Source organism: Loa loa, assembly GCF_000183805.2.
Source record: "Loa loa unplaced genomic scaffold supercont3.369, whole genome shotgun sequence".
Classification (NCBI taxonomy): domain Eukaryota; kingdom Metazoa; phylum Nematoda; class Chromadorea; order Rhabditida; family Onchocercidae; genus Loa; species Loa loa.
In genome coordinates, this window is record NW_018108549.1 from 8,929 (window position 1) to 32,934 (window position 24,006).

Below are 24,006 nucleotides of genomic sequence, written 5' to 3' on the forward strand. Positions count from 1 at the left end.
CTGAATGATGATTGGTTCTCTCCGGATTTTTGAATGGATGAATGAAAATGTATGATCAAGACTGTTTCTGGGATAAAAGATAAGGTTAGAAACTATCACTGATGATAAGTTATCAGTGAAAAGAATTTGAGGGACGGAAATCATGATCTTTAATTTCCTTTTCATTTAATTTTTTTTTCCGATTTATTCTGATTCTCGTCCCTTTAATCCCTCTCACTTTCCATTGGCTAGTGTCTTTGCTAGATTTCCTTTGTTATTCTGTGAATTTTTAATGATTATTAATTATAAACCAATAACTGTTATCATATCATCATCGGATCAGAACTACTGTTGATGATAATTTATCATTGAAACTTACCATTTTCATTTATCAGTATCAGTTATCAATATTATTTTTTTCTCGCTATTATCATCTCCCTGAAGGCAATTTGTCTTTTTGATTATGATAATGATAATGACTATGACAGTTATAGTCATTATCACTATTATTCCCGTAATTATTACTACATACAGGAGTAGAGAAAGATAGAAGATGGGTAAAAATATAAACATAGTGGTAATAATAATACCAACCTAAGAGCTCCTGAACTATTTATAGAGTAAAATTCTGAAAACATTTCTTAAAAAAAATTCAATATGAACAACATGTTGTCAGAGAAATTAATTAATCAAATTAATTTCTTTTTGAGTTTCAAAATATGAAAAATTTAATAAAAAAAATTCAAAAAATATGTGCTATAATTTTAATCTAACATAAAATTACATACACAAAACTTTTAGACTTCAACTGCAACCATTAAATTGAAAAGAAATGACAGTTATGTCTGTGATATGCTGATATACATTCCAAATACCATCCGATAAATATCACACCCCAGCTCTTAGATAAATTTCAAATTTTATTATGACGAAATAATATTGTTCTAATTTAAAATATATAATTTATGTAACTTATGATTTTGAAAATTTTATGAAATTTATCATATTTTGAAGCCAAATGGAAAGGTCAAAGTTTATTTTCTCATAGAATCAATCATGATTAAACATAGGCAGACCAACGATAATTGATTGTTATTGATAAAATTTTTGATCAATTATCATAGTTGATTGAAATTTTTAAGACTGAAGCCATATATTTTTCAAAAATGATGACGTCAAAAGATGTTTTTTAGACTTTCCAAATTTCATTTTATTCATTTATAGATTTGTTTTTGTTCCTATTCAATACTAAGGAAAATGAAACTATAGGTAATGGAAAATAAATTGAATGAATCATTGAATTCAACAACTGAGCAAATAATCCAAAAAATTACCGAAATTAATATGGAATTAAAAACAAAAATGCAATAATTGCAAATAAATGAATTTAACTTACTTAACACATTTTTACTTTTATCATTATCATAAATTAAGCAGAAAATGGAGGGATTTCAGGAAAACCGGTTACACGAATACCAATTATGGCTAAACAGGTGTTAGACTTATATGAACTTTATCGATTGGTTGTACAACATGGTGGTTTGGTTGAAATTATCAATAAAAAATTATGGCGTGAAATAACGAGAGGATTAAATTTACCGTCATCAATTACATCAGCTGCATTCACTCTACGAACACAGTAAGTTATGTATTTGTAAAGCAAACAAAGTAAATGATAATTAGCACAAAATTAAATGAGAAATACGGTAGAAAATCTCATCGATCATGATGATGCATACTTCTTCGTGACTTTCCTTACATTCTTTTCTAAGTTGTTGCAATCGAAGAGAAATCTAATACCTGAAGATTTGACTAATTAATCAAACAGTAATTCCAACTGTTATCATTATCTCATCCAATTTACAGTATTAATTAAATGAATGCAACTTATGGCAAGCATTGTGAGCTATATCGTTGATAACATTGTAATCAATAAACATATTTAATTTAATTAATAAATATATTTGGTGAATTATTAGTTTATAATCAAAATAGACAACTAAAATTTGAAAATGATCAGATTATTTTTTTATTATTTAGATCAAAAATTTGTTATTTTAATAAATCAAAAATTTTGTGGTAAGTCATTTCCTTGTTTGCCACCTTCCATAGCTATAACAAAAACCTAATCATTCATCAATTCTAATTCTATATCGTCGTTCATAACCATTGAAATGTCAATTAGTGGCTTAAAAATTGCTGAACCAATTAATTAAATCTTGTTTTAAAACTGACTTCATCATAATGGAATGATAGGATAAAAGAGGGAAGAATAGGAATGATTGAAAATTTGGTTGAAGAAAACGAAATGGGAGTTAAATTTGACAGGAAATGGAAGAGCAGACATACGAAAAATGTAGATTTATTGGATTTGATTGATATACATTTGTATTGTTCGGAGAAAGATGTGCATAATGAATGAGGAGTGATTCGATCAAACTTCTTTGCAAAACAGGAGAGCAGATCGATTGATATATGATATTTGAAATATTAAATTTCTACAAATTGATGGTATTAGAAGGGAGCATAAGGGGAATGAAATTGAATTAAATCAGATCGAAAAAATGAAAATGTGACATTTAGGGATGATATAAGCTGAATGGATACAATTTATGTGAAAGTCAAATAATTAATTTGCATAAAAGCATACAATTATCAAGATATGCTTTAACTTTTGAATTTTGATAGTTATTTAATTTATTGCATGATTCTGCTGGAAATAAATTGTTGAACAATAATTCTGTAAGACTATATAATATCATTAACTATCAAAAATTCAAAGATCAAACGAAGAATAGTAAGGGACAATATGTCAGATAGAGCCATAAAATTTGGCTTGTGGGAAGAGACTTATGATACCTGGCCAATAAACTGTTTTGTTTAATCTACCGTACTAGCTAAGCTATCACATTCATTTGGCTTAATTCTTTTCTTTCCTCTTGGCTTATTGCAAATTTTTGATTCTCTGTCATATCGTATTGCAAACGGTAATTATTTTTGCCTAAATTGAGCTGATTAAAAAGAAACTTTTGAGTACTTTATCGAAAAAAAAATCGTGTTTAAGAACATTAAATGACTGATAGCACAACAATTTTATCACATAAATTTTTATTTCATTTCAAATTTTAATTTATATATGTGAGAGTTATAACAAATAAATTGACACTAAAGCATATACAATGGTAAATGTGTGAAGGCATTATGCATTCTCGAAATTAAACTTATAATTTAAAATTGACTGTGTGAAAATTCCCATCAAAAACAGATTGTGAAATTGGGTTAAGTTTTTAAAATTAATAAAACAAAATAATTTACATTCAAATTTAATGAGATTTATACATTAGAATCGAATCTAAAAAACAAAAAAACAAAAATTCGAAAAGAAAAAAGAGGAAATGTTCGAATGCCAGATGTTATAAGAATTATGTGATTTCCACTAATTTGGAAAATATTTTGCGCTTTTTTTTTTTTTTTCACTCTCTAAAATATATTCCACAAAACATAGACAACGATATAAAATTGATAATTGAAACAAGATGTTGTTATATGTTTGGTGAATTTTATAAAAGAGAAAATTTTGAAATTTGATAAAATTATAAAGCCAAAGAAAATAGAATTCCAAATATAAATGAATTAATTTATTGCATTATTGATTTTATTATTATTTGTTACTTATTATTTGCTGATTAAATCCAATTTTTGATTACTTTTATTCCTATAAAACATTAAATTACTAAATGTATAATTCATAACCATATAATTAGCAAATTTTAAATTTCATATTTTATCGTTATGGCATAATTTTCTTTTGAAATACTTTCTCCCATTCATCAAATAATAAAATACCATAAACTTGAAATTTAATTTAGATAAGAATAAATATTGCGCGATATGACATTCATTGAGTAAAATTAATTGATCCAAGTATTAATTTTTTTTCTTATAATTTAAAAATTATCATCCATTTTAGATTTCATCCGATGAAATAATTATCACTTTTATTTAGCTTTTTTATAAATAATTAAATTAAATTTCAAATTATACTAACAACAACAACAACAACACATTTCACCCTAATTGCATAATATTTTAGAAATGAAAAAGATTTATTTATTATTTGAAATGAAATTATTGTTGTAATATCGTTATTTGAGCTGATAAGTTAAGCTCAACGATTCATTTGATAAACACATTTCATAATGATAGAATGAATTTTCATTTTTTTGTTTTGCTGCTAAAAAGATTTTGTATCTCAAAAACAATCATTCGATCAAATTTCATCCCTCACTTTTTTTTTTCTGTTGAAAAATTATGAAAACTTTTTTTCTTTTTTTGATAAATATTTCATCGACTATCGTTTGCTGTTAAATTCAATGAATATTACGCCCTTTCACATACTTTATCCTTCTACTTTAACATTATATTAATTTGTGTGTGTGTGTTGTTTTTTTTTTCAAAATTGTTGTTTTTATTTTTATTTTTATTTTTTTTCTTAAACTGATACACTAATAAAATATAAAGAAGAGGGAGAGGAAAAGAGAGAAAGAGAGAGAGAGAAGGTGGAATAAAGAAAAAAAAGGATAAGAAATTATTATTATTATTTTTTGTTAAGCTAATATACGTTGATTGGGAACATAAAATTGAATGAAGAAGTAATATGAGAAAAAGTGAAATGAACTTTAAACAAGTTTTTATTTTCAAATTTTAAAAAATTTTTGCAAAATTTTTTGTTTTGCAAAATTTTTTGTTCTTTCATTTTCAGTGTATGTTCAAAAAATTTTTTTTTTTTCGTAAAATGATGAAACCAGCTGTTTTATTACGACAATTTTGAATCAATCCACCAAAAATAACAGATAGATCTTTCATTAAACTTCTTCCACCAATCATCTTTGGACAAAAAATTTGTTCATTTCAATGAATTATTCAAATAATAATGGGGGAAAAAAAGTGGAAAGAAAAAAGGATGCAAAATAAAATATTTGAAAGAGAAAAAAAGGAACATTTATTTTATTTAATAATAAAACAATTGATTTATGGCAAACTTCTTAAACAGTTACTTAAACATATGTATTTCTTATGTACTTCATAGTTTTATGCAAAAAAAAGAAAAAAAAGAAAATTTAAAGATTAGTTATAAAAATTCTTCTTCAAATAATTTAAATCATGGAATATTTTAAAAATAAATTTGCTAAATTCATGAATTTTATTTTAAGTTTTAAATTTGTCATCTTTTATAAATATATTATAATATCATCGCTGTTATGGTCATAATAAATATTTCAGATATCAAAAGTATCTATATGATTATGAATGTGAGAAAGAAGGTCTCAGTACGGCATCCGATTTGCAGCAAGCAATTGATGGAAATCGGCGCGAAGGAAGACGAAATGCATCAACCGGATCTGCGAATTATCCGCAAGTTGGATATTCCGTTGCTGCAACTGCTGCCGCTGCCGCAGCACATCATAACTCAACGGCATTACTTAACAAACACCTCAATGGTACCTTAAGCCTTCGAAATGGTAAATAAATAATGCTAGTATTGAGATGTTTTGTGATAAATAAGTAATAGTATGCTAACTTATGGCTTGTTTAAAAAAATATTTTGTTTGATGTCAAGTTAGTAAATATATAAAAATAGCTCTAATTTTGAAATTTATGAAAAAACTTTCGAATGATTTTCAGGCTTGGATGATGATGCTGGCTTAGGCCCAGCTTCGCAACAAGCAGCTTTAGTAGCTGCTTATCATGTTGAACAACTAGCTGTTCTGGAAGCACAACAGCGGCAATTTGAGCGAGCACAAAGGTAAATTATTAATAAATTATTAGATGAAAAATTGATTTTGACAATAATATGATTGAAATTTAAGCTAAAAATTGCAATTCATTTTAATTTGGAATTTTTTCCCAAAAGAAAAAAAAAACTTCCAGAGCAGCGGTAGAAGCGGTAACTCGGCATTCAGGTCATATACGTAGCAAAAACAACAATATAAACAGCAGTAATAGCAATAACAATGGTAATAGTTGTGGCGGTGATGGTAGTGGCGGTGGTGGTGATGGTGATCCTTCACATATGTCAGGACGTGAATCAACCTCATCAGCAGATTCTGATGGTGCTGCACCTGCAAAACGAGCTCGAACTTATTCATCTGTTACCGGTATCGCTGAAACCACAAATGCTGCCGCTGTAGCCGCTGTTGCTGCTGCTGCATTGAACGATGAAAATGGTCTTAGCAGTAATTTATTGGCTAATTTGGCTACAGAACGCTTATTTGGCAGTATTCCATCAGCACACCTTAAAATTACCAGTCGAGGAGGTAGATCGACCTATTTTTTTTTTTAATTTTTCAGTAAATTTACAAAACTTCATAGCAATAATAAAAACCTTAGTTCTTGGCTCTCAATAAAATTGCATTGTTTATTGCTAAAAGGAATGCTGTCATTATCACTTTTCATCCTTATCAATATCAGTACTTCTATTGTTAGTAACCACTCGTATCAAAATTTAATATTATTTCTTTTATTGGAATTATTAGTTTTACCGTTTTAATATTATCATTTATTACTACCATTTCTCTGACTAATTTAAATTAGTATTTAATGAAAAATTAAATAAAATAATTGAAATGTTGATCATTATCATCATCAATTTAATTTCAGAAAACTCCTTGGTAGTATCAATGGAAATTAATGGTACCATGTATCAAGGTGTACTATTTGCATTAGGAGGTGGTACTGGTTCTACAAATATTCCGCAAAAATCCTTTCCAGAATGTTAGCGATGCAGCAGCAGTGGTAACGGGGTTAAATTTGGCAACAACGCTCAAGAATCCCTTATAGTTAATGCTCTTCTTTTTTTTTTTTTTTTGAATAATATTTGATTTTGAAAATTTGTGTGTAAATAATAAATTACGTAATTTTCTCCTCTTTTTCTCTCTCAATTTGTCTTGCTTGCCAATGTAATTTGAAATAATGCTCTCATCATCATTTAATTAAAAATTTTTTGATTGAAAATTCAAAATTATTGAAACTTTTACAAATTTCAAGGAAATAATAATTATTTCAATGTTTAATTTTATAGTATTTATTTATTTCAAAGTGACAACTTTACGATGCATTAGTTTTGTGATTAATTTTAGATGATAAAACTTAGGATGAGAAAGTAGTAGAAATTGTCGAAACAAGTACATACATGCACATACAAGGCGATAATTTCATCTAGTCTTCCATATTTTCATTTTAGGTGTGATACTTCTTTGTCACAATTAGTAAATGAAAATGTTACTTTGGATATATGTACAAAAATGATAAATAAAATTCGATAAAAGCATAAAATATTGAAAAATTTTAACTTTATTAGCTTCAATTTTAATTTGAAATTCAGCAATTTGAGTTTAAATTCAATAACTATCATAACTTCAGCGTTTTTAATGCATTTTCTTTCAATGACTTTGGTGATATTAATAATATTAATTTCGATTATTTTTTCAATGTTTGTGTGTGATATATTGTAATGAACTGTGCTTTTTTTTTTTTTTGAAATAAAATTTCTTTCGTATTTTTTTCCAACTTTTTTTAAAATAAAAATTAATTTCATGTTTACTATCAAAAATATTTGCAATGGATTATCGCAAAATGACAAATAATACACATTATTCATCTGAATTGATTATTTCATAAAAAAATTTGATTTCAACTAGAAAAAAAATTCTCTCAAATTGAAAACTTAACTTTAAGCTAATTTTTTTGTTTTATATTCTTATACACAATATACATTTACTTTTGCTGATTGAATAAGAACAAAATAACAGTTATAATCAATAATAAAATTAAACATCATTACTGATAACACCAAAAAACATCAAATCACAACGGACCGGATTTAGCAATTCTTTGGCGATCATTCGTGTTAAACCAACATTCCCACTCATTTCATCAGTTAAATTTTTCACATTTTTACTTTCATCCAAATTTGCCACATATATCGTGAACGAGTGATAATTACCTTTAAAAAATATAATAAACTTTGATAATTCTCATTATTCGTTTAATATTACCATTATGAACATAACATAAGTTGAAAAAGTGATAGTTTTGTAAAATGTTATAAAATAAAGGACTTGACAAAGTTGCGACAAAGAGTTACAACTTTCTTCCAAAATACAGTTTTGTCGATTCCAGAAATTGTAATAATTTTTCATCACATGACTTGATGTCGACAATTGTTTTGGTATTATCAATATGTGAATTTATTGTATTAAAAATTTTAATTTCAATATCACTAACCTAGAACAGTATTCATAAGTATCACTTGTTGATTCGGGAAGCATAGTACCTTATCAATATTTGGTGATATGATGTATTTTTCAATTTCAATCGAAAGCATGACAAATTTTGCCACATCACTTACATTCATCTTAATTTAATTTTTAAGTTCCAGAATTTAAACTTGATAAACTATTATAATGTTAACTTATGAAAATATAGAGCTTAGCATGTTAGAAATGATTGAAAATGACTTACTTTTTTAATTGATGCCATAAATTTGATGAAACCAGGTAGTACGGTAGAATGTGTTGGCTGTATGAGAACATGAACTTGTGGTGTTTTCAATTTATATGCATCTCTTCGATCATGAATATATTTTACCTGTAATTTTTCTTCTTGTCTCATTCATTGCTGCTTTTTCATGCTTCTAAAATATATTAAAATTCTTTCTTACTCATATCAAAATCATGATCATATATATCACAACCATTATCTAATCATTTCATGCATCAAAAACTTTTACAATTTTGGAAAGATTTTTGAGAAAAAATTTAAACTTATAAAGTTTCCTATGTTTTAGATCTGATAAATTAATGAAACTTCAAATTCATAAACTTTAAAGAATTCAATTTTTGAAAAAAAAATCATTTTCGCAATTTAGTCTATTAAAAAGAAAAATACTATACATCAGCAGGTAACAGAGATTTAAGTCCTTTGAAATTTTGTGATGGACTAGTGGTAAGCAATATTACAATAACTGGTAATGTTTTATTAGTGATATTCTTGTAAACTAATCCATCGCTCAGTTGTGCAACCTATAATATTTTAATATTAATTTGAATTAATTTAAAATTAAAAAAAAGTGAAATTCTTTCCATTCAGATGAGATTATTGCTTTTGTTATGAATTAACTATGCAGTGGATCTATTTTTCTTAATAGCAACATTCCTGTTTAAATCCGGTTAAATAACTTGCATTCAGGAAAACAGGAACATATTTAAGAAGCATATATATTTGTACAAGGAAAATGTACAAAAAATGAAACAAATTTTTTGCTCTCCGTAAATTGATACAGGAAAATGTATTGAATCAGGAAAGCAACCGTATAATTTAATTGGATAAACATACATACTTCAAGCAAAGTTCCGGAACGTGTTTCAAGAATGATAAAATTGTAAATTGAATATGATAGCGAAACAGTTAACAATCCATACCAAAATAAACACCGAAAATATTGTACTTGCCATGGAAGCATTTTCCTGAAATCATCATTGATAATAAAATTTCAGCATGATTAACAGGATATTCGATCCGGTATTAATATTTTTGCATCAAGTTTTCTTTTTTTTCGTCTTTTACTTTAATGCCGGAAAAAATATTAGTACCTAAATGTATATTGAGTAAATATCTTGGTAATTTTCATCAACTGTCAACTTTTTAGTACTATTAAGTTATTCCGGTTCTAGAAATAAAGACAAAAGTGATAAAATTCTATATGAACTGGTTGAAAAAAAAAAGAACGATAAAAAACCTTTGAGTGACCGTAAACTTTGAGTGACCGTAAACTTTAAATTCCTGATCAAATGATAAGATTACGTTATCAACAATAACAAAACGAAGTATCCTTACGTGTAAATGCTTTTTTTTTCAATTTAAAATTTACGATTTTCTTTTACAAATCTACAAAATTTTTTTTTGAATATTTAAATGACAAATTGTTTGAAATTCTAACAAATTTAACACTACGTATTTATGTATTTATATTCAGATATGTATAATTTATATAAGATATATATAATTTATGTATTTTCATATATAATTTCAGATATTAAAATTAATTCAGGGAATTTCTTTTTATTGAAAAATTATCGATCAAATTAAAAGGAAAGATCAAAAAAAAAGAAAAAAAACAAAAACTGGCAGTTTAATATATTAAACCTGAATCAAAGTAATTTGATTATTAAGGTTGTAAAGTTTTCCAAAGATATTCATATCTCAGTACTTTATCAAGTGATACGTCAAAGAAGATCAAATAAAATAAGATTGTTATGAGTAAAAGAGAGTAAGAAAATAAAAGCACAGATATTCCGATAAGAAGAATTTTGGAAAGTATTTGATTGAAGAGTAAAAATATTTTAACTTTTTCTACTAGCAAATTCTAAGAAAAGTTAAATATTAACAGGTTTTGAAAAATGTTAAAAACACGAAGAAGCCAATGAATATTTTCTGTTATTTGAATGGTAATTTGTAATCGCTAATTGTATTATTACCGTTAGAAGAAAAATTTTTGTCTCAAAATTATAAAAAAAAACTGTTCGAAAAAAGTTTTTTTTTCGGCATAATTGATAGTTGAAGCGAAAACAAAAAAAAAGAAAGAAAATTTAGCAATAATTGGAATTGAAATTTGGATTTTTTCTTTACCTTATACTATTTCATCTTTCTATTCCAATTTAAATTATTGTAAAGGACATGTAATTCGATTCTAGTAGCAGTTAATGCTTGAAAGAAAATTGATGGCTAATGATAGCAAAATTTGGAAACAAAAATTGATGTAATGTTCAAAAGATTCATTTTACATCGTATTTTATTTTTTTTTCATTAAAAAAAAGAAAGTAACTGAAAATATTACGATAAGAAAAATTGTTTCTAAGAAAATAATTAAGGAAAGAAAAAAAACTGAAGTGCAAATTTTCAGACTAAAAAATTTCTCAAAAATTTTATTTTGAAAAATTTGTCAAAATTTAAACATATCTGAAATGTTAGATAAGTTTAGTAAGATTGAAAAAAATTTCATAAATTTCTCCACCACATTTCTGATTCAGTAGTGATAACTGATCCGAAAATGATATGGGCAATTCGAGGAACTGATAAAAAAGCCAGAAATACTTTCATTTTGAGCCTGAATGTTGCCTTCCTTACATGTCCATTAATGATAAATGTTATTTAATGAAATAAAATAGATAATTGAAGAATTATTGATAAGAAAAATCAGATAAGCAAATATGTCTCGTAAACATATGTGATAAAAGTCAATAAGCTGTTAATAATTAATTTAGTTATTTACAACCTTGATTATTTAAATATTGATTAATTAATAAAGTGAATAACAGATAGTAAGAAAATATTAAAAATATGCATCCTACCGTTTAGTTTTACATTCTTGGCATTTATTGTTAAATTTCATATATTTTTTTCAGAATCATTTATGATTTGATAGATATGCGCAAATATTTATTCAAAAAATGATAGAAAAATCATTTTAATTATTCTATCAAAAATGTCGCTTTTAATGATTGCTCTCTTCTTTCACTTTATCATAATTTTATGAAATATTCTGATTGGATTATTAAAAAGAAGGCAAAAAAAAAAAGGTTATAAATGTACCACTACCGAAACAATTGTGCTCATAAATTTATAACTATTTCATGCTGATAACTTTTTCAAAAATTTAAAATATTCTAATATTTATTATCATCCTTTAATGATTGCATCTTATCGTTGTTTAAAAGTTTTTTTCCAAAATTTTTTATTTAAATTTATTCTATTTTTTTTAAATTTTACCTTTTCTGATGTTTGAAAAAATTACTAAAATATATAAAGGACACATTTCATTTCGATTAAGCTTACACATTTGATTCGTAATTTATTTGTTAAAATCACCTGTAAAGTATACATGCAGTATTTTGTAGAATGGATGAGAATTTTCAACAATTTTTTTTTCCAGAAGAATTTTAAAAAAGTTAAACCATATTACTAAATTATGATAATTTTAAGAAGAACTATTGATCTTGTCATTTTTCTTTCCAAAAATATTTCCATAATTGGACAATGTTATAAGATGAAATATAATTTAAATTTAACAAATGCTAAACAATAATTGCAAATTTAACTTTTTCCGTAATATAACTACCATTAATCATGTAATCAAAGGTTAGGGAATGGGACGAAAGAGAGAGGGAGAAAGAAAAGATAATATGGAGAAATTGACAATACTTTATTATATTTAAAATCATAAATGATTGTTGCAAAAAAATTAATGCTAATTTTTGATATCAAACATTTTGGGACATTTCATGTTAGAAATGGTAAAATGGTAAGAAGTTGAGGTGCCGGAAATTTTCATGTATGGTATTTTTGCGCAAAATTCACTTCTCTTTACAATATTTTGCTCATCGTCCTCGAAACCTGTTTGTCTGGTTCATAGAATTAAATTTGGTTAATTGAAATGGTATGACAATATATTGCAAAAAAAGAAAAAAAAAAAGGAAACATGATGGAGGAATGGCAAACAGTAATGGGTAAAATACGATTAGATGGAAGAAGTAACATTAGTCGTTGAATTGGTAGCAAATGAAAATTATAAAGCATTGAAGGATGCATTCCAAAATTTCAATCAAATTTCAAAATTAAAATATAAAAAATAGAAAGTTCAATTATACTGAATGGTGGAAATATTTTTTTAATCTCACTGTTTAATAAAATCTTTCATTTCAGATGTGAACATATTTATAGATGAATGAGCAAAATTGATAGGAAAAAAAAAATCGGTTCTTATTTATTTAACCATTTCTCTAGAAATGTATTTAATGTTAATCATTGATAGATATAATGAAATCAGTGATGGCATCATTTGGTAAGAGCATTGAAATCATTTTTGTACTTTAATTTTTAATTATACAAATTGAATTTCGTTTTGCAAACTTCAATACAACAAGTGATTTAAATGATATTTTATTGGAAATCAAAAGAGCTGAAGAGAGGAATTATCAATATCAAACGAAATGCATCACTGCGACATCTCTTTTTCTCGAACGTCTGAATGATACAGTCTTCAGGTTATCTGTACGACAGATTTCTTAGGTAATGCATATCAATGCTACCAAATGAGCAAGGTTCAAATGTCATCGCTATGTTAAATCAAGAGCTTTAAGGAATGAAGTTAGATAGGTTAGGACAAATACGCTTAGTATGAATTTATTTTCGGTACGCTACAAAAGTTTGTTTACATTTTGATCGCTTTTATTTCGATTTGGTTTTCTAGCTAGAACCGTTGAGTGAATTGTATTATTGCATATAACGAATTTAAAATATGGAAAAGTGGATGATGGTGTGTAAAATAACACATATATTACTTGGTTTTATTTTTGATTAGTGATAATAAGAGTAAATGTCTATCCTCTAATGCGACAGAGTATGTTACGTCATTGATTGCAAAAATCGTTGATTTTTTCCGTGCAGAAGTACAACTGATTGCAACCAGAATAAAACTCACAATATTTAGGCAAAAGAAAAAAAGAAGCATTGAAATATCATACATTTCCATCATTCGCCATTTCCTAATTCCTATCAATTTTAAAAACTTATGTTTAATTAATAGATACCTTTTTCATCCATTTCTAAATAACTCTAGCAAAATCATTTTTTTTGAATTCTAAGTTTTCTAAAATGATCATTATATATGAATGAAAAACAATAGGAAATAAACTACCTGATATGTGTGACATATGAATCGAATGTTAATGAAAATTCGATTAGACCTGTAATTTTAAATCAGGTTTGTAATTTTCGCCTAAATGCAAAATTCACCAACTCTGAAATGACTATCATCAAAAACAAAATTCACGTTTGTTTCACATTCCAATTCACATTTAATTTCACATATATAACGTATCCAAAAATATTAACTTTAATAATTTGAATTCATTCAATACCTACGCCTATTGTAATCGATTTTTTTTTTTTTTGCATGAAATTATGCAATGAATCAAGCAAAATGATTACATTTAAATAATGTCCATTTAGTAGTAACGGCATGCTTTTACAGTAAACATCTAAAAAAATTGATCTCATAGTATCATCTAAAATAGATAGGTATCACGATGATCCACATTGTTTATGTAAGGGTGACAGTGACATTGTTCCCATGAGAACAGAAGTAAAAGATGTAGAATTCTCTCAGGGTCGAACCATTCAAACATTGCTTTCTGATGACAGGGAAACATCAAAGGAGAAATTTCCGAGAGCCAAGAAGGAATGAAGAAGCATGAATGAATTAACTGTTAGTAATAGGACAGCATATCAAAAATGTCAAGAAGTGGATTTCTTGAAATCAACTTTTTAGCTTATTCATTACTTCTAGTCCTAGTTTGGTGATTGCTTCTTCAGAAGTATCGCTGATAAGTATTCGTATATTGCTGCTCACACTACCAATTCTTGAACGTATCTTGGCAAATTCCCGCTCAAAACATACGTCAAAGTAAGTCTGTAACTCAAGCTTTTATAGGTGAGTTATGATCCTTCACGTTGCTTCTACCGTAAAACCTCACCTGCATTCATTTTTTTTTTCCGACCCGATCGTTAATATATACTATCAAAAGAGCCGTTGAGAAATAATGCATGGGCCGTGTAAATTGCCTTCGATGGAAGAAAGGGCAATACGAAATGAATAGCTGAGATTGGGGACAGTAGTTCCCGGGAAGATTTAGTACATATTTGATTTGAAACGTTCAATTAAATTTGAAGTTTGTTCGGAGTGCCGCATCAACTACGTGCAAAGGATTCAGAAGAATGGTCGAGGATTATGTGAGAGAATTAAGGGAATCGAAATTAGGTACTGAATGGATTGATTATTTAATTTTCATAAAGGCAATTAATTTTAAAGTGTTAGAGTTGTAATTATTAAATCTCTTTGCATTAAACTACATTCAGTGTATAACATAAATAATTACAAATTTAATTTTACAGCTTAAGGAGTTAAAACTCAAAAACGTCACTTCGATTTATTAAATTTGCTCTATTTCTTGCGTGAACCACTTATGCTATTTGCATTGGTTATGCTGAAGTCTACAAAACGAAATGTTCTATATCCATTTCTTTATATTTTCAAAATAATTCCAGATTAATTTGACGATTAAAAAAATTCCAATTTTCGCATAGCAGACTGGGAATAGAGATTCGTGCCGAATTATTTATTGCATTGTTTGAGGTATTAATTTTCACGAACATCAAATTCTTGGTACAAAACGTATCTTGCGATGGTATAGTGAGGAACATGGTGGAATTATTGCCGATGAAATGGGTATGGGAAAAACCTGTCAAGCAGTTGGTGCTATCGTTTGCTTGCTTAATGATAACAAAGCAGGACGGCATATGGTTATTTGTCCACTTTCGGTCCTCCAACATTGGCAAAATGAACTGTTTAGGTTAATTTTAATACTGAAATTACTGTTTCATATTTTATTTATATAACTCGATCTATATTTTGCAGAGCGCTGCTTGTTGCGATAGGGCAGAATTGTATATATTTTCGTATAATTTATTCCTGTGCTTACTAATTTGTTAAGGAGGAATGAAGCGGCGCTGTAATGGATAAATTATTACATAACAGTTTTAGTAATTACATTATAGTTTTAATTATGTCGCTAAATAACCATTAATGAAGAAGTAGCTCACCTTTAATTGATTTCATTATTTTTTGGATTGAGGTTTAAACTATAGCGAAATTTCCGAAGATTTCAAATAAAAGCTAATATTGAAGACTTGTTTTATGGAAATCTTTGAGAGGAAAAAAATTCATAATTGCGTTGTTTGCTTGCATATTTCTTCAGAATTGCTTAAATTAATTTTCTGTACAATTTACCACATCATACACATCATTTAATTTAATTTTGTGGAAGTTGTGCACGAAATTAATTTAGGCACTGAAAAGTTGCAGATTTGGTCTTGGAAAACTTCGAGTTATAACATATATTGGAAATGCTGATGCGAGGAGAATGATTCGGCGAAAGTTAGAAAGCTCCAAGGATTGGAATGTTTTGGTTACAACCTATGAGGTATACCCGTAATACAAAATCGTGCCCATGGAAAGTTGTAAGATGTTCTTTTATGCAATTCCAATCTTCTTACGAGACTTCTGACGACTTTTTATAGATGGTGATAATTGATGAGCATCATTTCCACTGGACATGGTCTTCATTATTTATCGATGAAGCACATCGTTTGAAGTCAAGCAAATGTGTTCTCCATCAAATTATTCGCAAGGTTCAAATTCTTGGCTTTCAATTATACTTTCAAGGAAATGAGAATTCTGGTTTAGCTTTTTCCTTTCTAGATGTCTGTAGAATTCATGGTATTAATGACCGGGACACCTATACAGAATAATATCAATGAACTTTATTCATTACTCTCCTTGATTGATGCGAACAGATTCCCGCTTCTTGACGAAGAGCAATTTGTTGCGAAATATCACAACACATATGACAGTAATAAATTTTTATTAAAATGCTTTCTGAAAAAGTGTTCGGAATTTTGAAAACTTTTCAAATGGTTGTAAAATGGAGTGTTTTCGGAATAGTCATTATTGATCTACTTTATGAACTTTTCACTGGTATTTCCTTTGTTGGATTCCCTTTTCTTTGTTATAGTTTGATATTTCCTCTTCTGAGCATGCACTAGGTAAACAATCTGTTGCTTCAGATGCACACTGTTTAAAAATTTGATTCTTTTTCAATTAGTGCCTTCTAACAGTAAGTATTTAAAGAAAAATTGAATTTTTTAAAACCGAGCAGAAATTTTTGTTGTAGCCGCCATGGAACTTCAACAAATGCTTTCCAAATATCTTATTCGTCGAACAAAGCAGATACTGCGTATCAGTATTCCGGATAGTTCAGAAGTTGTATTATATCATGGAATAACTGAAATGCAAAAGAACATATATCGTGCAATACTGAGCAAAAATTATAGTTCGTTAATTTCCTTATAAGCTCAATAGTTTCATTTCTTTCTTGAGCAATGAACAACAAATTGGCCATCAGCTAAGATTATTAGAACTATTAGAGCCTTGCTTACGACGTCACTGAGATACAGCTGCATATGTCTGATTTTTTTACATTCCTATCTCCTTTAAATTCATTTTTCATCTCTATGTATTTGATCAAGAAAAACTAAAATTTAGATTAGTTTGTCAGTTTATCAAGATTTATTAAGTTATCAATTTTCGCTAACTGTTTACTTCAAACTTGTCCGCTAACGAAAGACGTATATTTGCTTTTTGATTGGAAATATGAACTGGTGTAACATTTCCTTTTCAGAATACTTTGAGAATATGAACGATAAGAAAACTGAGCATACTGGCAGTAAAATGTCATTACTTAATGTATTAATGCAGCTACGAAAATGTGTTGCACATCCTTATCTTTTTGTTGGTGATTTTTAATTGCTAATCTACTGGTAATAAATTCAATGACTCGTCAGAATGAATGTTTTAATTCGAATCTGAAATAATAGACACAAACTTGCAAAGTTCTCTATGACACTTGCAAAATTTTCTTTTGTATGTTTGGAAATGATTTTACTAGCTCCGCATAATTGATATAATTTAACTTCAGGTAGCTGCAGTAGCCTCTTGACATATCTCTGCAACAGACCCCATCTTTTTAATCAGTTAAGGTATGAAATGTATTTTGCAGGTGTGGAGCCAGAACCTTTCAAGGAAGGTGATCATTTATTTGAAGTAAGCGGAAAATTCTTTTTACTGGATCGTCTGCTCTCACTGTTATCTGCAAAGGGTCATCGTGTACTTATTTTTTCACAAATGTCTCGTGTGCTTGATATCGCCCAGGATTATTTGATTTATAAAGGTAACGCTAAATTTTTGTAATCAGCGAATAAGACTGGACGAGAATTCTGAAAGATAAGTTTGATATGAGGAATTAAGGATTCCATTCTTATTTACAAAGAATTAAATGAAATATTTTAAAGTTAGTTAATGAATTTCACTGCGTGCAGTTTTCAAAAAATGGTTTTCAAAGAAACTTCCTTAGTTTTTTTTTTTTGATAGGATACAACTATCGACGTTTGGATGGAAGTGTAAGAGCCGAGGAACGGTTTGTTGCCGTAAATCGCTTCCAGACTAATTCAGAAATATTCTGTTTCCTATTGTCAACCCGAGCTGGCGGTCTTGGATTAAATCTAACCGCTGGCGATACGGTGATTTTTTTGGATTCGGATTTCAACCCACAGAATGACATTCAGGCTGCAGCAAGATGTCACCGAATTGGGCAGATGAAGTTTGCTTTTGGAAATGTTGGAGATTCCAAAAGCCCCCTAAATTTTAAATATAACTTTAACTTTGATTGGATCTCTCTTTATTCGGAATTGTTTTTTCTTTGTTATTTTCGTTAATTACTAGAAGCATCGTAGTCTCTTGTCTTTAAAAATTCTTTATTTTTATTCAAAATTGCATGTATTGATATTCACCTTCAAGGCCTGTAAAAGTGATACGTTTGATTGCGCGTTATACGGTGGAGGATATGATACACTGTCATGCAGCTCGGAAACTTCAAATGACTCACGAGATTTTGAAGGATAACAATGATGCCAGTTAGTCGACTATTTCTATAAAGAAACCATATTTACATGAAAATGCAAAATCGGTTAAAATGAATTCATGTCTCTTATTCAGGGCAAAAACTAACATTTGCGGAAATTTCTGATTTGATAATAAAGGGCTTGAATCGACTGAATAATGGGAAAATTGATTCTGAAGAATTAAATATGGAAGAAATTGAAAAGTTGGTTGGTAGAACCGATGAAAACGGTCACTGGATTCATGATGGAAAAGAACAAGTTGTGGTTAGTAGTTAGTAGAAAAAAAAAGATAATAAAAGAATTTGCAACAAAAATCACGGTGCACTGTATCTCTCATAAAATTAGGATTATTACTGTTTGGGTTGTGCATAAAATTAGTTTATTCTGGAATATAGTGGGAGCCTCCATTCTTTGTTTTGCTAGATTTCTAAAAAGGGGGATTTTCGAGGCATTCAATTTACTACTTTTTCAAGACAAGAACTATAGTGCGAGATATTTGATGATAACTAATTAAGGAATGGACTAAATTGAGATATGTTTCACTTGTTGGATATATTAAGCTTTTGAGTACTTAGATAGATTGAGCTAAATGTGAAGACATTCTCTATACAAAAGGAGCTTCCAAAAACTTAAGGAATCCGTTACAGAGCTCCGAAAAATCAGAGTGGAAGAAGGAAGAAAGTAGCACATTGGAAAATATGTATATCTTCGAAGGACATGATTATAAACAGGATGTTGCAGCTCTGCAGAATATTTTAGATGGATCTAAAGCCATCAAATTAGTTGGACATGCTTTGGTTGGGGAGTGTAAGTATTTAAAAACTTTCAAATTTTTAAGGCAATAATTAGAACTTATAATAGTCTTACAATATGATATGATAATGGGGATATCATGATGTTCTATTCTTATTCCAGCCTCTATTCACGTGTTAATTCATTTCTGTGTTTACTTGTTCTGTTTATTAAGTAGTGTTGATTCCGGCAGACGGTGTAATAAAAAAGATTGTCCGATCATATTATTTTCGTATACTTGATGTTTCATTTCTAGCCCTGACTTTTGAACCTATTTAATAATTTTGGGAATGATTGTTTGGCTGCTACTTGGTGTTACATTAAGACTTTGAACCTGACCTAGTAAGTTGCAGCGAATGATTAGGTAGTTCTTTTAAGGTTTGTTGGGACATTTACTCACAGTCATTGACAATGACTACTTACTATGTGCTGAGCATTTTAAAAGTCTTAACCATGCCTGCTTCAGAATTTGGTGCTGTCTTTTACACAAATTTATTGAGGAAACAATATCGGTTTAACAAATGAGCAATTTTGTGTACTTCGTGTAAGGTATCTTTTTATAAACCATTTGTTAGCTGTATCAGTTCAAAGGCGAACACGTAAACTAATATCAAAGGAAGAAATGGAAAAAAGAATAAAAAAACGAAAGGAAACATTAGAACGGAAGAAAAAATTGAAAGAAGAAAGAATTGAACAGAATAGAAAGGAACGAGAGGCGAGGAAGGCCATGAAATGGCTCAAAAATAGTAAGTCTTTAGTGCTTGTTTCTTTTTTGAAAGTTTTCATTGTACAACCTTGAAAAATCCTTATTCACTGTGGCTCATATTTTTGCATCCTTGGCAAAATTTGAATAGGTTATTGATTGGCCTTCGGGGAGCCCACATGCAGTCTCATCCTCCGTGCAGTTGTATCACTATCGAGAATGATCTAAATGGAAAATGGCTTCATTTCAGTTAATATTTTATTGAAATGTTTATGAAAAGTCATTATCTTCAAATTCAGATTACAAAAGTGGCTCTTTACCATTTCACGAAGTGCATGAAGTTCAACATGATGACAGTAACACAGATTTTGGACCTCATTTCGTCTATGGCAGTGTCACGGATACGCTAAAAATTCCCAGTGATAATTCGGATCGTGCACTTATCGTTCATGTTGTGGATGATAGTGGTAAAATCCTCAATTATTTTTTTGTTGAAATCCAAACGTTGTTTTTCAAGTTAGTTCAAATAATTTCCAACATTTTGTATTTTTTCACAATTCTTGTCTTAATTTTAGGCATGTTTGGTCGTGGAGGTGTGTTTGATGCTTTAAGAAGAGTGAGTCAACAAACAGTAGATCAGTACGAGTTAGCAGGCGAGATGGGCGATTTACATCTTGGTGATGCACATCTTGTTGAGGATATTGCTGATGAATTGCCCATAACTTTTCTCAAACAAGATATGCATCCTTTGATCACTTATCTCTTATCCTTATTTCATCCTGAGCTTTAAAAATACACGTTTTATTGAATGAATGAATAAGAAACAGTCATTTGCTTCCTATTCTTGTTTTTTCCTCTTTTTCTTTTAATGCTGTATTTTCCTGCGAAGAAAAGATCTCATTAGTAACTGTGACTGGTCCTATTAGTCAGCATCAATAATTCTATTTTCAATTACTCAATCTAATTTTTATTGACACAAGCAATTACTTCTGTTAAAAAATTATTGTACAGTTAGGCGGTATTATGCAAAATCATCACTTTAGGAAGTGAAATAAGTAAATTGATCTTGAATTCATTCCAAATAACCACTTTCTTTTGATGATTTGTCTCTCCTGGGCTTCTCTCCTTCGACAGTTAAATGATTATCTCGTAGATTTTATCTGGAAGTTTTGTACCCTTACGAGCAACTTTTCCAAAATTTCCTTAAACTTTGAACATTTGGTATTAATTTTGCCTAAAATGTTTAGTATTTTCATTTTCAGGTAAGGGATTAAGGGATAATAACGGTATTGGTGAAGCTGAGCAGTCCACATCTAGAACTTTTCCTTTTTGGAGGAAAATATCTGTGGTATTATTAGTAGCACAAGATTACCGTAAAAGAGGTTTGTTTGTAACAGGTTTAACATTTTTGTCAAATTCAATATTTCTTAGAATCTCAAGTTCGGTAACGGAATTCACTTTTCGAACTATCTATTCTACGAAGTTTTAGGCGAAAACATAATTGCTTCTATTTACTGTTGCAACATGTTAACTCTTTTTTACGAACACTTTAAACTTTTTTGTTGACTGAAACGTTCTAGGATTAACCACAAATTAAATAAAAATGCTTTACAACACTTTGTAGATATAATTGACCAAGAAGTTTTGACAAAATGTCTCAAAAAGCTTGCATTCTATGCGGTGAACTCAAATGTCTCAAGTGTTCATATGCCACGACTTGGTTATGATAAGCGAAATATTAGTTGGTACGCAGTCGAACGACTCATTAGTCGCATTCTTGTTTCTAAGGGCATTCACACTTATATCTACTATTTTAATCGAAGAGCGAACAAAGCAACTACCAACCTTATCTCTATTAAGTTTTGAAAGTTTTTTTTAATTTGTGAATTTTTAACGAAACTCGTGAACAATTCGTGTAAGAGATTGGTGTTTGCTTGAGAGAATTAGTCACGCAATATGATTTACTTTATTTGAGTGGGTTCCATTTTTTAGTTGATTTTAATCTTTATTACGGTGCAAAAAAAGCACACTTTTAGTATTATGAAGAGACGTAACAGAGTGTTGAAATATGAGTCGAATTGATATTAACATCTGAATATTAGTCAGTACTGAAGACAAGCTGGTCCTGAGCCGGTACGTTAACGTCAATGAAGTAAAGAAATTCTTTAACAAAAATCATTTTGCAGATAGAAACTCAAATAAACGTCCAGATAATTCTAAGAAAATTGCACTGCAGAAAAAAACCAGAATAAACAATGAAGCTGGAAACGATTTCGAAGTAAATCATTTCAATTATTTTTATATCCATCAATTTATCTGGTATATATATTTCGTGGTTTATATTTGTCATAAAAAATTTTTATAATTTCTGATACTTTCGGATTCTATGTTGACTTATTTGAAACTTGATTAAGGCTTAAATTCATTTTCAACGTCCCCAAAAAAGTAATTATTGCAAAATGGACTTTCTGTTTCAAGAATCGCAAATCTACTTCTTTACGTTTTCCAGGAGAAGGATACAGAAGGTATGGAGCAAGTGGAAAACGAAGAGAACAGTGAATCTAATGCTTCATTTTGTGTTGAGGCAGATCAAAACAACGAAATAAGAAGGAAGGACTGACAGGGTAATAGCGAGTTTCACAAGCAGAACCTGAATTTATTGGCTTGAACTGTAATTAAACTAAACTTTAGTTTTAGTTTAATAACAATTTCAATATACCATGTATCTTACGGAAGTTGTATTGTAAATATTTGAAATGTGTTTTCTCTTTTGTATATTTTCTGAATACACATAGATCGCTCCCGTAATGGTTGCGGATCCGACAGCGACTAATTAATTTTGTCATTAAAATCATTCCCAATTTTCGTAACTGCGATTACATTGATTTTAAATGCATATAATTTAATGTAGTGAGAGATTTCCTTCTTTTGAAGCAAAATGGTGCCATTAATTATTGTGGATTTTAAATTGAGAAGTGTAATAACACGATTAAAAAAAAATCCTCGCATACCACACAGGCGATGTTGCTACACTTGGTCTCTAGTGACTCTTAGTTAATACCTCGCTAGTTTTAAATTTTCATATAATTTCATCTAAATTCTGATGAGATTTTGTACAAATCTGATTGGGGATTGTGAAGTTATTTCAATTTCACTTTTTCTTCAATTTCTTATTCAATTTCTCAGTATTGCACTTTTTCGAACTTCAATTTATCAGTGTTGTATTTTCAAATTCTGAATAGTTTGAATTGATTGTTTTTGTAAAAGTTCATTATACAAACAGCAAATTTTTAAAGTACAAATTGGCTTGTAGTTTTTTCCATTGTTCATTTCATCACTTCTTGAAATTTAGCTAAAGATTATTGAGATCTCATATTTGTGTGTTTGTGGAGTATGTCTGCATCAGCTCTTTCCTACATCAATTCTTTCCTTTTTTGCATCGATAACTTTATCTAAATTTAAGTCAATGTCAACTACTGGTCCAATTTTACCCTTGAAATATTCATTAAAGGCATAAATACGAAAGGAATAAAAAGCAGGTTTGAGATCTGTGATAACAGTTGATGTACCAATGATACCTTCCATTGCTACCTTATAATCGATCATATCTGCAAAAAATATTGATTTTCACCGGGAATAAGCGGTGACTTTTGGTACGTTTCATTTTATTTAATTGTTACATAGTCATATATTAGAAAATGTGAAAATTGATTTAACGTGATACTTTCATAATTATATTAAAGTAATGTCATCATAACGATACTATAATAAAATATACTTCGGTAAATGGGAAACATCCCAGGAGAGAAGATGTAATTATTTTATTTCTCTTTTAGATTCATATAATGCATTCTGTAGTGTGAGTTGCATGAATACTGATAATAAAGTATTATCCG

At 28.7% G+C, this 24,006-nt stretch overlaps 3 protein-coding genes across 3 annotated transcripts; 2 read left to right on the forward strand and 1 right to left on the reverse strand.

The window, feature by feature from the left end:
* Window positions 1-1,460: 1,460 nt before the first annotated feature.
* LOAG_18567 (hypothetical protein) lies at window positions 1,461-6,812 on the forward strand (the record flags this gene model as incomplete). The annotated part of the gene is made up of 5 exons (XM_020451230.1): window positions 1,461-1,618; window positions 5,263-5,501; window positions 5,665-5,785; window positions 5,911-6,296; window positions 6,640-6,812. The coding sequence occupies 5 exons, from the start codon at window positions 1,461-1,463 to the stop codon at window positions 6,756-6,758; spliced, it is 1,023 nt and encodes a 340-aa protein (XP_020305004.1). The 3' UTR covers window positions 6,759-6,812.
* Window positions 6,813-7,808: 996 nt separating this feature from the next.
* Window positions 7,809-9,502, reverse strand: LOAG_04288 (hypothetical protein; the record flags this gene model as incomplete). Its single annotated transcript, XM_003139825.1, has 5 exons — window positions 7,809-7,984; window positions 8,266-8,395; window positions 8,503-8,628; window positions 8,934-9,062; window positions 9,380-9,502. 5 exons carry the CDS (start codon window positions 9,500-9,502, stop codon window positions 7,809-7,811), a joined length of 684 nt encoding a protein of 227 aa, XP_003139873.1.
* A 5,194-nt stretch (window positions 9,503-14,696) lies between these two features.
* Window positions 14,697-22,971, forward strand: LOAG_04289 (hypothetical protein). The gene is made up of 19 exons (XM_020446558.1): window positions 14,697-14,857; window positions 15,233-15,449; window positions 15,962-16,079; window positions 16,177-16,287; window positions 16,358-16,508; window positions 16,830-16,988; window positions 17,337-17,450; window positions 17,715-17,885; window positions 18,086-18,314; window positions 18,512-18,627; window positions 18,710-18,879; window positions 19,263-19,422; window positions 19,983-20,153; window positions 20,410-20,577; window positions 20,686-20,787; window positions 21,373-21,492; window positions 21,735-21,855; window positions 22,297-22,388; window positions 22,620-22,971. Coding segments are annotated over exons 1-18 (2,442 nt in total). The 5' UTR covers window positions 14,697-14,814; the 3' UTR covers window positions 22,298-22,388; window positions 22,620-22,971.
* The last annotated feature ends 1,035 nt before the right edge of the window (window positions 22,972-24,006 follow it).